Below are 13,182 nucleotides of genomic sequence, written 5' to 3' on the forward strand. Positions count from 1 at the left end.
AAATTGATTCTGAGAACAAGAGCCTAATCATTATGTATTGTCTCTAGAAGAAGTTGTAAATTATTCTTTCTTTTGTTGATTTTGTCTAGACAGAAAACCATGAGAATAGAGCTGTGAAGTCCATAGCCACATCCATACAAAGCCAGCAAAAATCTCAAAAAAGTTCTCCAAAAAGAGATTTTGCAGATGCTTATTTTAATTTCCTCGCAATTTGTGGCTCATGCCAGTGTCCTGACTCATTGTCACTCCGGTACAGTGATATGCCGAGTTTTCCAATAAGGAAAACAAGGGAATGGTGAGTCACTGGCTGAATTCATATGCACTTGATGTGCTCTATCATTATCTATACTGTTTTTATTTATTTTAATTAGTTCATATACAAAGTCTCTGAGATATGTTTCATTGCATGAATTAGCTTGACTTGTTAGTCTTCTGTAAAGATGAGAAAGCCAGAAGACTAGAGCTTTTGGTGTCAGGCGCACTTTTTTCTGCTATAACATGCATAAAGAGAGTGTGAACAGGGGGAGAGTCTTTGAATTTTCTAAGATTTGAATAAGTGGAGCAATAATGTCCATATTTTTTCAAGTTCTGCTATTTGGTCTGAAAACCTGTTAAGACTGCTGATTTAGATCTGAAATGGCACAAGAGCAGCCTTTTCTCTCGGTAAAAACTGTGTTTTGTTCTGTGTTAGAGCAGAGGTATTGCAGTGCAATGTGTGCCTTGCTTGGTTTGTGTAAGTTAAAAAACTCGAAATGGGGTCTGAACTGAGTCCTGAAACAGAATAGAGATGCTAGATGTGGGAGAAGGGTTTGGCCAGCTTCATCTGAAAGCTGTTAATGATTCCTGTCATTTGAGATTACTAACATAAACCTTAGCTACTCCTTATATTTCCTTTTGTTGTTTAAAGCTGTAACAGCTTCTGATTTTTACCATTCCACATAAAGGAATCTTTCCAAGTCTCAATGAATGAGTGTGTTTTTAAGTTCAGGTCTAGGTGACAATTCATTTTAGCCTGTTCTTTCAGCCAAATCACGTCATTTATCTGTAATTGAAGTCTTTCCTTGGCTTGTGGGAATCACAAGGCTGATTAAGATAGGCTAAGGCAGAAGTCTCAAAGTGAGATGAGGCAGGGGTGAAATTAAGGATCTCTTTATAGGGAGCTCTATGGCAGGGGTGGAAAGGAGAGCAAAGTGACACTGTCAGCTTAGTCTCACATTTGACCCCCATGTCATTTTGCAGTTTTACTGGTGAGACCTGTTGTTGCATCGAATCATAAATGGAAAATCTTCCATGTTTTGGAATTTATGTAAGCTCTTAGGCTCATGTTGGCCGAGTATCCCATGTTCTCCATTTGACAAGGGCTTCCTTCCCAGCCATAGTCCTGGGAACAGACCTACGCTGTAATTAGGGAGATGAGGGATTTGATTAGGGTGTGGTTTTGCCAGTGAGGCACCCAGCATTTGGCAGCCACAGTTGCATTCAAATTCCTATTTGTTTTGAATTTTTTTTTTTTTTTTTTTTTTTTTTTTTTTAAATCTGAGCAGGACTAGCTGTCCTGTGCTGCCTTCCGTAGATGGCCTGGCCCTCTGTTAATGATGCCTTGTGCTAACTGATTCTATACCTGATGAACTTTTTTTATTTCCTCCCACTCTTGCAGGCAGTTTTATGATAAGACTTTGCATACAGTGTTACAGTGGAGCTAATGTAGAGGAACCATCATTTTTTACTACCTAGCCCCTGCCAGAGATAGAGGGAGAAATTGTTTTATAATATATTTTCTTCTCCAAGCCCTTAGTTAATTGTATACCTTTTTTTTTTTCCTAATGATTAATTACTCATTACATGCCATGCAAGTAAGCCAATAGCCTTTGGGAATGAGTGAATAGCTCATATACATTCCCACTGATATTATAATAATGATAAAAACATTGAATGGAAAAAGTGGGTGTGACAGGTGGTGCAAGTCTCTGAGGATAATACTGGTTTTAGATTCAGAATAGGAATGTCACTACAAAGCAGACAAACTTTTATTTAGTTACCCAAGCAGTAGTGTGCCTGGCAGAGCGTACAGCACCTATCCTAATGAAAGCCCACTGAAAATGCTGCTGAGGGTAAACAGCAAGTCCTCTTGCGTGTCAGAGCTACAGATGCATGCCCTTACGGGTTTGCACTCGATTTCTAACACAGTCTTCTGAGATGAGCCTTCAGCCCATCCCTTGTCTGTCTGCGCAGGTAGTGGGAGGCTACCGGTGTCTGTGAAGGCTTTGAACCCTCACACTTACCTACTCTGGGGTTTTGTTAGCAGATTTTTAAGCAGCTGTTTCATGGCCTGTGAATGACTGCCAGTGCTGGGCGCTGAGCCTCTGGCTCATTCTGATCCTCAGCTTGAACTGCTGTGCTGGATTTCACTCTGCTCTGCTTTATTACTCAGGGAAACCCCTTTCTAAACATGCCGCTGTGGGTGTTGGCAGTTGCTTTTCAATGCTTTCTAGGTCACAAGTTTCTTGCATGCCAGTGTGAGCAGCTCTTGGGAAACCCTTGTTTTGATTTGTCTAGTTGCTGGTTTTGTTTTGTTTATTTCTTTTTAATCCTGCAATACTATTTCAAAACCAAAGACTGTTTCACCAATGTGTATTGTCACGTTATGCAACGGTGGAAATTAGTTTTGCAGAAGGTAAGTCTGTGTGTCAGGGAATGCTTTCATGGCAATCCAAAGAAGATGGTACTGTACTTTAGTTCTAGACTTGCTCGTTCTGGTAGCAGTGGGAATTTATCTTGAGGTACAAATACCAGCAGGGCTACCACGGTGGTTTTCTGCAGCTGAGTATTTAAATAGGGTCCAAATTGCGAATCTGGTGTTTAATAGCTAGTGGGTGGCTGAGCTGAAGCCAGCTCGTTTAAAGCTTTAGGGATCTGTGTGTGAACTGCAGTCACACCTCGGTGTTGCAGTGAAGATACAATCACAGAGACCTCAGAATAAACTTCTCTCCACCTAATCTTTTCACATGTCTCCGAACAGACAGGTGTGTACACCACTCCTGTGTCTCCTTAATGCATTATTTGAAACAGGTTGAATATGGCTGCAGGCATGAGGAAGAGCCTGATGGTATGAAGGTGGCTTGTGCCTTTCATGACTAGGAGGCCAGGGCTTGGCTATCCCTGCTTAGCTACCTCCACCTGAGGGAGCTGGTCCTGGAAGAACCAGGGAGCATAACCCAGGAAGGAAAATGCCTTCATAGGAGGAGAGGTAGGTAGCAACAGGTAATGGAGGAAAAAGAATTGTCAGTACAGAATATGCTCTGGCTCTTTGTGAGCCAAGGGAGTGTGTGAAGCAAGCTGGATTCTCCTCCACCTCCTTTGAGGCTTCCCCAAACAGAGGTGCAAGTCCAGGGCGGCAGTGGGGCAGGAGAGAAAGTGCTGGGAGCACACATGATTGCTGCCAGTGCCCAGCCTGCATCGTGTGGAAAGTTGTCTTCTGGTTTCTTTCAAGCACCATAATTTTTCCCCATTACAAGATACCTTTAAAAATGCATGTGCTTTTTAAGTAAGCAGTTATGTTGGCCAATGGTATTGCAGCACGCACGCAGTGTGTAAAGAATGTGTATTGGCGTTTCTGACGCAAGGCTTGCTGAACTGAAAACCTGTGGCTTCGTTTCTGTAGCTTTGTGCTCAGTGCACAGGCTAACGCTGTATTTTGCACCTGCCTTGGAAGCAGTTTGAAATCAAACCACCATGTTTTGTTTTGGTGAGTGGAAAATGGGGCTCTCCCAGGGAAGCTCTGATGTCTTTCTGCTTTGAAACTGTGATTTCATTGTGGCTTAGCTTACAAACACTATTTCTTACTGTGGTGACTCTTTATTCCTATATACAGGTAGCAGTGGTTAGGTGAAGTGCCCACATTTATTTTAAATATAAAGGACAACTAATGCACTGTGCACACCATGGACTAGTTCTGTAAATGATGGTTACCACAAAAAACGTATGTGCTAAGATGACCTTCTGTTCTGAGTACCTTTTTACCACGTATCAGATGACCTTCCAGTCTTGCAACTTTTGTTTTGTGGTAGCTCTGGTCAGTAACACAAAGTCTTATCTAGGCAAGCAGCTTGCCTTGCATGATCAGTACTACCTACCTCCCTAATTTGAAGCCTGAACCGTGCACTTCCAGGAAAATTTGCCTTTCCCAAGGCATTTCCCCTAACTCAGAGATAACGTAGGCCATTAAATGTGGACCTGCATTCCAAGAGCCTCAGAATCAGGTCTTTTATATTCACTGTGAAATGACCATTAAAGAATGAGAGGCAAGAGTATGCTGGATCCTGCACTAGATCCTAGAAATGCTCTGACAGTGTAGGTGGATGAGGTCAGCCACGTTCCTCTTCCCCATTTACTTGACATTCCCTCCCTATCTAACACTCCACGCCCAAAGACCTTTTATCCTCCAAATTGCTCTTAAAAGTCCTCTTCGTGCCCAGTGCCCGCAAAAATCCGATAATTGCTTTGGTGTCTTTGTCAGGTACTTTGACATTAGTGCAGCAGACCTAGTAAAGTAACCTAGATAGGGATGAAGTAACTAGTCATTCCTCTGTCTGGGTTTCCCAGTAAGTCCTGTCTCTGTGCCCATCTTGATCAGCACTCCTGGCTAAGTGCTGCCCGTATTTCATCTCAGGGAGTTCCAAGCTCTCTATCAGCATTAATAGTGTCTGGTTCAGCTGGTAAGATACTTTGGAAGGTTGGCACCATGTTTCCTGCATGTTTGTTCAGTCTTGAGAATGCTGAATGTGCTTAAGAAATAATAGGTGATAGCACTAACGTGTGCCATGTAATCATAAAGACATCCCACATGGCCGTCAGCCCTCCTGAGAGGCCATCTCGGGAAGAGTGGTGCCTCTTAGCTGCTTATGGCTATTTTGAGATCCTCCTGGGACATAGGTATGAGCTTTAATCCAAGAAAGGCTTTGTCAGCCACATGTGGTGGCTTCCCTTTCTTGGATTGCATCAGGTGTTGTGAGACACCTGGGAGCACATGTCTACAAGCAACATGATCATTGTCTGGAGCTTGGCTCCAGTCATCTCTGCCTTCCCATCATCTAGAAGCAAAGGAAAGTCAAAAGCTCTTTCATTTTCCTGTATTCTCCCCTGGACTATCATTGCTTAATTGTATCCCTAAATCTTATTAAAGTTTGGGGTGAGTCATTGCCATGGCAAAGTGAAAACAGAGCTGAGCAAATTTAAGAGGGGAGGAGTGTCTTCCAATAGGAACGTGCTGAGCAAGAAAACTCCCACAGCAGTGAGAAACTCCTATCACTTCATAAATGTGTTGCATCATCTGCTTGCTGCTGCCTTTAATTTAGTTCTCTACATCCCATATCAAAACACCTGTAGTCCAAAGAGAATATAAAACAGACTTGGAGTAGGAAATTCATGCTAATTAGACATGTAGATCTCTCTTAAACATCTGAGACCTTCCTCCAAGCTCACACAGGACTTACAATTGCGGTTCCACGTTGTCCTGTTGCATTGACTGTCCACAGAACCCACTTCTCTCTCCACCACCAGAATGAAGTTGTAGGCTTAATCCAAGGTGGCTGCACTTCAGTGTCCTAAATGTATTTAATTTGTGGCTACAGTAGTTTTAAGCTTGTAAAACACATTATGATCTCTTGTGGAAAAAAGCACTGTGGAACTGTAAAGCCATTGTCACTGGACAGATAATTTCTTTGTAATGAACTGGAAGACTTCCTCTGCTTTACTGTGTAGGCACCACTATAATCCCTTGCACTTGCTGTTCTCGTTTCTGATGCAAATCCAGAAAAAAAATCTTCTTTCTGAGGCTATGTTTTCCATCACATCCCAGGCTCCTGCTCCCTGTAACTTTTGGTGATTTAATGTGCCTCGCTGGCATTCTGGTGTGGCTGGGGATATGTTGCTGTAGGCAGGGCGGGCACCTTTGAGGTGGTGGAGGGAGCTCTGGATGTGTGTGTGTGTATTCCATCACGGGATTAGCACAGAAACCCAGAGCAGTTGAGACCGGAAGAGACTTGTGGAGATAATCTAGTCCAACCCCCCTGCTCAAAGGATCTGCCTTCTCGGACAGTTTTAATAAGGCAGGGCTACAGGTCTTAATCTCCCTGTTCGCATCACTGAATCTGTCCCTTTGGTATCCTGTGGCAGGACAGTAGGTTGTGCCATTTTGCTTCTTGTACAGGTGAGATTCTGATGTTGGCTTGCTCTTGCCCTTTGTACACCACCTATTTTAGAAGGTATGAATCCTGCTTGGTGATCACTTCAGCACAGAGGTTTCTACCATGAAACCAACATCAGGGTAGTGTGTCTGCACTAGCTTCAGGGTAAATTTTTTTTCATCAGTTACCATCCTAACTAAAGTATTTGCTGGGAACAGTACAGTTAGAGTGTCCCTTACTACTCTGTTTTTCCTTGCAGACTTTAGGTAATATACTTGTAGCCTGTTTCACAGAGTTTAATTATTAAAATGAAAATCTTTCATCATGTCAGCGGGAATTGAAGCCCCATCCTGAAAGAAAGGTGGGTGCAAAACTTAGCCCTTTGTTACTGAAGTAAAAGAAGCTTCAAGTTATTTGGGCTGAACAGGAGCATGGCATCCATCAGCAAACCATTTGCCCATGGATCAGGAGGTGAATGGGCATCACTTTGACCACGCAGTGATATACCTGCTTGGATTAAGTCTTGTCTTGAATATGCCTGTAAAAGCAAGGAGAGCTTGGATCTCTCTGACTTGGCTTCTCCAGCTGGAGTGTCTGGGGCTCAGCTGCAGGGAATTAGTAGGGTATTTCATTTCTGTGTAGCACAACTGAGTGATAATAGGAGAACATAAGAAAATACTGTATTTGGTATTTCCTCTCTTCTTCCATGTTGTTCTTGAGAATGTTGATGGGTTTATCTTCTATAAAATCATGATTATAGTACCTGCAAGTTGTTCTGACTTACTTCACCTGATGTGGGCAGTCTGGGACCAACCAATAATGGAGCATAAATTGAAGGTGTTCAGAGCTGGTTAAGCTAAATAAGGTTTCTAGGTTGGGTTGCAAGAGAACTGTTTTTTTGTGAAAGGGTGGGACACCAAAGGGAGTAAGTCAGTCATCTAAGCCACAGAGGGTTTTACTAGGCAAATATAAAATTTATTTTTATTCAGCAGATATTGCCTGGATAATGATATCTCAGTTATTAATGGAGCAAATGAGGGAAGGACAGCCAAGAAATACCAGGGCATTTTGAAAACGGAGCCTACATCTAAGAGGAAACTAAGAAGTTCCTGTTGCAATTATAGTAGACAGCAGTGTTCCAAAGGAAGAGAAGGGACAGGGGAACACTGTGTCACGCTGGTTATAATCAGGCAGTTAAGACTTCAGAAAATTACAGAATCACAGAATAATTGAGGTTGGAAGCGATCTCTGGAGATCATCTAGCCCTGCTAAAAGCAGGGTCAACTAGAGCAGGTTGCTCAGGACTGTGTCCTGTTGGGTTTTGAGTATCTCCAGAGATGGGGAATCCACAACCTCTCTGTACAACCTGTTCCAGTGCTTGACCACTCTCACAGTAAAAAAGTTTTTTCTTATGTTTAAATGGAATTTCCTGGATTTCAATTTGTGCCCTTTGCCTCTTTTCACTGGGCACCAGTGTGAGGAGTCTGGCTCTGTCTTCTTTAGCCCCTCTCCTATCAAGTATTGATGCACGTGGATAAGATTCATGCCCTTCCCCACCCGGAGCTCAGTGCTAAACAGTCTGATAGGGTATGGAAGTGGGGATTGTTGCACTAATGTTACTGGGCAGATACTGGTAGTCTAAAGCCAGCCTAAATGTTGCCCTGAGTAAATGGTGATGTATGAGTAACATAGAAGAGGACAAATGAGTTTTCTTGCTTTTTCCTTCATTTTCTGTATCTTTTTTTCCTTTAGTACCTTTAATTTATGTCTGTTTTCTTGGAATTGTCCCAGATGTCTTCTGGGAATAGTTATCTCTGGATCTTTTATCTCTGTGTGTTTGTCATTTAGTGTGATCCTGGCAGTCCCAAAAGCCAAGACATTTATGGTGAGTGAGTTCAGGGTGCTTAGTTGATTCCCGTGACCTGCAGTGGTGGGCAGGAGATCAAATTTTAAACTGCAAGTGAACTCTTATAGGTGGTCAGTATAGTTGGAGAATGGTGTTTCTCATTTTTTAAAAAAGATACTTGCATATCCTCAGTTTTGGGGAAGACAGTAGCCTAAATGAGGAAGTCCGAGATGTTAAGAGAGCAACTGTCTCTGTTCCAGACCCAAGAAGTCTGAGTGCAGTTTGCTTAGACCATAGACAAACGTTCAGGCCTAAGGATCTGTATCTGATGCAGCTGGCCCATCTACAGCCTAGCAAATGCGTGTCCCCCAAGATGAGTTATAAAAGGTCTCTTGTAGGTTTTCCCTGTTGTCTAGTTGGTTACAAAAGCATGGCTGTTCATTTGTACCTGACATTATATGTTCTTATATGTTTGATACCCAAGTGCTAAATCTAGCTGAATATGTGAATGCTACAAAACCTGTTAATATTGTTTATGCCAATTAATATATGGGCGTGCAGGGAAGAGAGAAGGTTGGGTTTGGTTCTGCTTGTAGCTGCTTTAAAGCTAAGCATTTGGTCACTTACCTTTACTAAGCTATTTTAAATTTATTTTCTACATTTGTTTTGGAAATGAGAACCCCCCAGAACTAGTTAAATGTGAAAACTTCCATCATTGCTCCTATTGCTGTGTCATATCTCCTCCCAACAGAGATTTGTTAAAACTTGCCTTGGAAGTTAAATTGAAATTTGTTTGTCTTGTTAAACCATTTTAAGCATCTAAGACGCAGAATCAGCTTCTCTATATTTCCATAAAATAATAGAGGTAAGGGAACTGGATTCTGCAGAAGACAAACAAAAAGAAAACCCTGATCGATCTTAAGTAGAAACAAAAGACCAGTTTCTCATGCATGAGGATTTTGTTCCCAAACTCTTTGCATGATGTTACATCTACCTACCTCTGCTGTTACTGTAGTAGCCGAAAATTATTGAGTGTGCGTGTATAGTAATGAAGCCAATGTGCAAACTTTAGAAGTTAGGTGTCTGCTGGAATTTGAAGCTTTGCTGATGCTTCACAAAAGGTTTGAGTTGTATGCTTTTCAAAGGCTGAAGGCACTGAGTATGTTCTCTCTGTTTTCCTCGCAGGTGTGTTACTAGACATCCAGCAGCACTTTGGAGTCAAAGACAGTGGGGCTGGCTTGTTACAAACAGGTAAGAGCATTTGTTTTCTTGCTGGTTTTTGTAACCTTTCTCTTCTCAGATGGGCACTTTCAGATTTCTTCAGTTATGGCCCTTGGGCACATCAGCTGTGAAACATACTTTTACTAGGAAGATGAGTGAACAATGAGGGATTTTTGGTTTTTGATTTGCTGGTGGGCAGAAGATAAGGGCTCAGAATGACTTAAGTGCAGAATGGGCCAAAAGCAAACAAACCTAATGAAATTATTTATGACAAGTAAATTCAAAAAGGAGATGGCTACTTCCCCTAGATCAGAAAACTCATGATAAACCAACAGCAGGATCCTGTTGTTCTCACTTAAATCTCTGTGGGTTGGTAATAAGTGTGCTGTATGATGCCCTTCATGTGCTCTACAGAGAATCTGCTGAATGTACAGTAACTGGTAGTATAGTGTGGCATGAAAATGTAAAACTCATCAGGACAAGTACCTGAGGATGAAAACTGCAGAAAAGGCTAACAATCACTGTATTCATGGTAGCTCATGGATTAACAATATCCCTATGATTTTGGTACTGTTAGCTTCAGACATTTCTCTCCTTATTTTTAAGAAAGACAGACAATTGCAATTGTGATGTCCTTTTAATGTAGCAGACATTTTAATGTTGCAGACAGAGCTGTACAACCTCAGGACAAACCCAGCTTTTCTGGCCTCTAGTCCTGAGGTGAGGAGTGCCTTTGTCAATGGGCTGGATTTGGTGACATTGAGTAGCAGTCTCATGTAGTTATGACAGCACATTTGATCTTTATGCAGAGTTGAAAGGACTAGCCAGAGAGCAAATGCAGTATTATGAAGAGAGAAACAGTCTGGTTTGGAATCTTCCTACAAAATTATTGGTTGGTGTTGTGGTTGTCTTGTCACTGTCATCTGTCTGAGGGAACCACACTGGAACAATTACATCTCTGAAAAAATTAGAATTCAATTAGGATTAGAAATACCAGAAAGACATTTTTTTTTCCCCATGCTTTTTTTTTTTTTTTTTTTTAATGCTATCACAGTGAATACCAAATGCCCGTCAGGAGCTTGTCCATGAAACTGTAGCCAACAATACAGCATATAAAATCATGCATTCTTTATGATCACGCTAGAGGTGAGAATGTTCTGGAGCTCCATTGTTGGCCTTTGATTTCAAACTATGTGAACCACTGCAGTATCTCCTCCTTTTTATTTTCTGCCACCCATGGCACAGCAGGGTCCTCATCTGTGGTTACGGCTTCTTGGTAACGTTGCAATACAAACGATTAATAACAGTTTGTATTAAGGCCTTAAAAATGCTCTCCTTATGGGATGGTAGAGTTCAGCTAAGCTGATATGTGCAGCACATGTCCAGAACAGAAGGCCTGAGCTTTACAAGTGTAACTGATTATAAGTAGCATCAATCAGTTATGCCCAAAGTGTCACTGGTTGTCCATCAAGTTCTTTTCTACAGCAATTATTTGTATTTTTTTATTGTACTCAGAGGAACAGGTCTTCAACGTATCATTAGACATGAAGTGCCTTCAGGAAAATATTCTGGTGGAACATGACACTTGCCACAGCATTGTATTTAGTCTTCATTCCCCTCAGTGGATGAAATCCTTCTGCAGATGATTTACTGATAGCAAGTAAGAGCTAAGCTCCAACGGGGCGTTTCATTTGTTGATTGTAAGAAATGTTATTTATTTCTCTAGCAAACATAGACAGCATCTGAAAACAGTATCACTGAGATATTGCAAGATTGCTGCTGAGTGGGTGTTGAGTTTTGTAACTGATAACTGTTCCTTTAAGTTTTTTTGCTGATCTGAAAACTGAGGGCTTGACTTTGCCCCTGCAATGTAGATAATAGTGTATTAATCGCAGTGCCATCACAAGAAAAGAGTGCTCACAAAATAAAACACCATTTCATGTAAGTAAGGTTAGCGGCATGTAAGTGAAAACTTATTACATGTATTACTTCAGCTTAACCAGTTTCTGTGTTGGCAGCTGGCCCATGGCCCACGTACCCTTAACTCCGGTGAAATAAAACACGCTGGCCTAAACCACCATAAACACTACTTTTAATCTTTTGTCTGTTCTCTAAGTCTGACCTCTCTAAATGTGCAAATTGGCAAAAATGGATGCAGAGTGTACAAGTATTTGACCAAGGTTGCAGATGAAGCCTATAGGGGAGCTGCGACCAGGACTGATACCTGCTAGACCTCTGTCTTAACCTTGAACAGTTTCTTTGCAAGCAGAGAGACAGAAATACCATCTTATTCCCAAGAGATGGTCCTGCTAACTAATTGAGTGATGTGAGACAAAAGACTGCTCATCCTGAATATGTCCTCTGAATAAAGAGTGGATTAGTCCTCAGGTTGTTAATTCTGCATCTAAATGAGTCCTAAATTAATTTACAATGTTAATGAGGGGGAGTGAAATGTAGTATTTGCTGGCAGTTCATATCGTTCATCAAACAAGCTTTAAAAAATAATAAAGAAAATCCTTTTAACTGGGAAACAAGACTGCACACAGTGTTTTAGGAAGAGATGGTACTAAAAACTCAAACAGCAACAGAAAAAGAAATCTACCAAAGGCAATGTGTGACCCTGCATTCATACCATAACCCATTCTTTGCAGGCACAGCCAGTCTCAGCTCTCTCACTCCAAACATTCAAAAGCCAACTCATACACTCTCAGCTTCTGCTACTCTCTGGAAAGCAAAGGTGACTGTTTTCTTAGGAATTGCAAGGGCAGACTTTGAATTTTTGTCTTTTGTATTAATCCCTAGGATACAAGTGGCTCTTTGCCTAGGACATACAATGAAAACTGGTTAGAGGGGCACTGTAACTCCCTGTACAGAAAAATCACAGGGACACTCCAGCCTCATCCACAATGGAAAGGAGCAGAATGTGGTAGTCTCTGCAGCAAGGATCCTGTGACAGCAGAGGACACAGTGACAGATGGATTGCAACTGCTGCTTGCTCCGTAGCATTGTAGAGTAACAGGCGTATAACTATGTTGATTCCAGAGCCTCAGTTCTCTCTTGATGATGCTATAATTCTGTGCTGATCTTCCTTTTTAAAGCCCTACACATGCAGTTATATAAATATTAGTTAAGTACTAATTATACTGTTACTGCAGGTCTGCATCCAAGCTTTCTTGTTCTTTTTATTTCTTCCTGGCTGCTTTTCCCAGATGGGGAGAGGATAATCCTGGCTGATCTCAAAAGGTGACAGAGCATCTCCTTGCCTACTTGAGCTGTACAGCTGTGATCAGTCAATACATTTAAAAAGCCAAATGATACAAAAGGTCTTTCCCATGTGTGAGGTTAGATGAGTGCAGCAATTTGGACTCACCAAAACTACAGGCCTCTAAAAACAAAAGACTGAGAAGGTGAACAACTAGATTTGTAGAACTGCTTCAAAATAGTGTTATCCTTCTATATATACTTAGACCACAGGAGTAGCGCCCCAGTGCTGTACTTGACTTTTCACTAGGGGTTTTTTCCCTTCTTCAATTTTTGTGCTTTATTGCTCTTTCCACTTTCCCTGCTCTTGATTTTATTTTGCTTTTGTGTCTCTTGCCAGTGTCTATTTAGCACACAGGAGCTCTAATAATAATATAGTGCCTGTCTCTCAATACAGTTTGTCTTCTGTAGACCTTAGGATGTTTTATATAGGAAGGGATAATGAGGCTTGCCTTTTTCTACAGATGGGGAAACCAAGAAAGCCAGATGGGAGAAATGACCTGCCCAAAGTCACACAGCAGGTCTGAGGCAGAGCCAGAATGAGAGCTGCGGTCCAGTTCCGGAACACGCAGAATTCAACCAGGTTAATGCTTAGACCCAGAGATCTGGTACTTGTTAATGGGCACCTTAATCTTCCAGCATAGGTAGCTCAAGCTCAGGGGAAGGCAC

The 13,182-nt window shown here is 41.7% G+C and overlaps 1 protein-coding gene across 1 annotated transcript in view; it reads left to right on the forward strand.

The window, feature by feature from the left end:
- The window catches only part of LOC309411863 (sphingosine-1-phosphate transporter SPNS2-like), a gene marked incomplete at both ends in the record, with an annotated part of 133,011 nt that overhangs the window by 27,527 nt on the left and 92,302 nt on the right, over nucleotides 1–13,182 (forward strand). Inside the window, one exon of the mRNA XM_082008618.1 lies at nucleotides 9,217–9,282. Within this exon, the coding sequence (XP_081864744.1) occupies nucleotides 9,217–9,282 (66 nt within the window). The remainder of the gene's footprint in view (nucleotides 1–9,216; nucleotides 9,283–13,182) is intronic.

Source organism: Phaethon aethereus (genome assembly GCF_964289735.1).
Source record: "Phaethon aethereus genome assembly, chromosome: 19".
NCBI classification, from domain to species: domain Eukaryota; kingdom Metazoa; phylum Chordata; class Aves; order Phaethontiformes; family Phaethontidae; genus Phaethon; species Phaethon aethereus.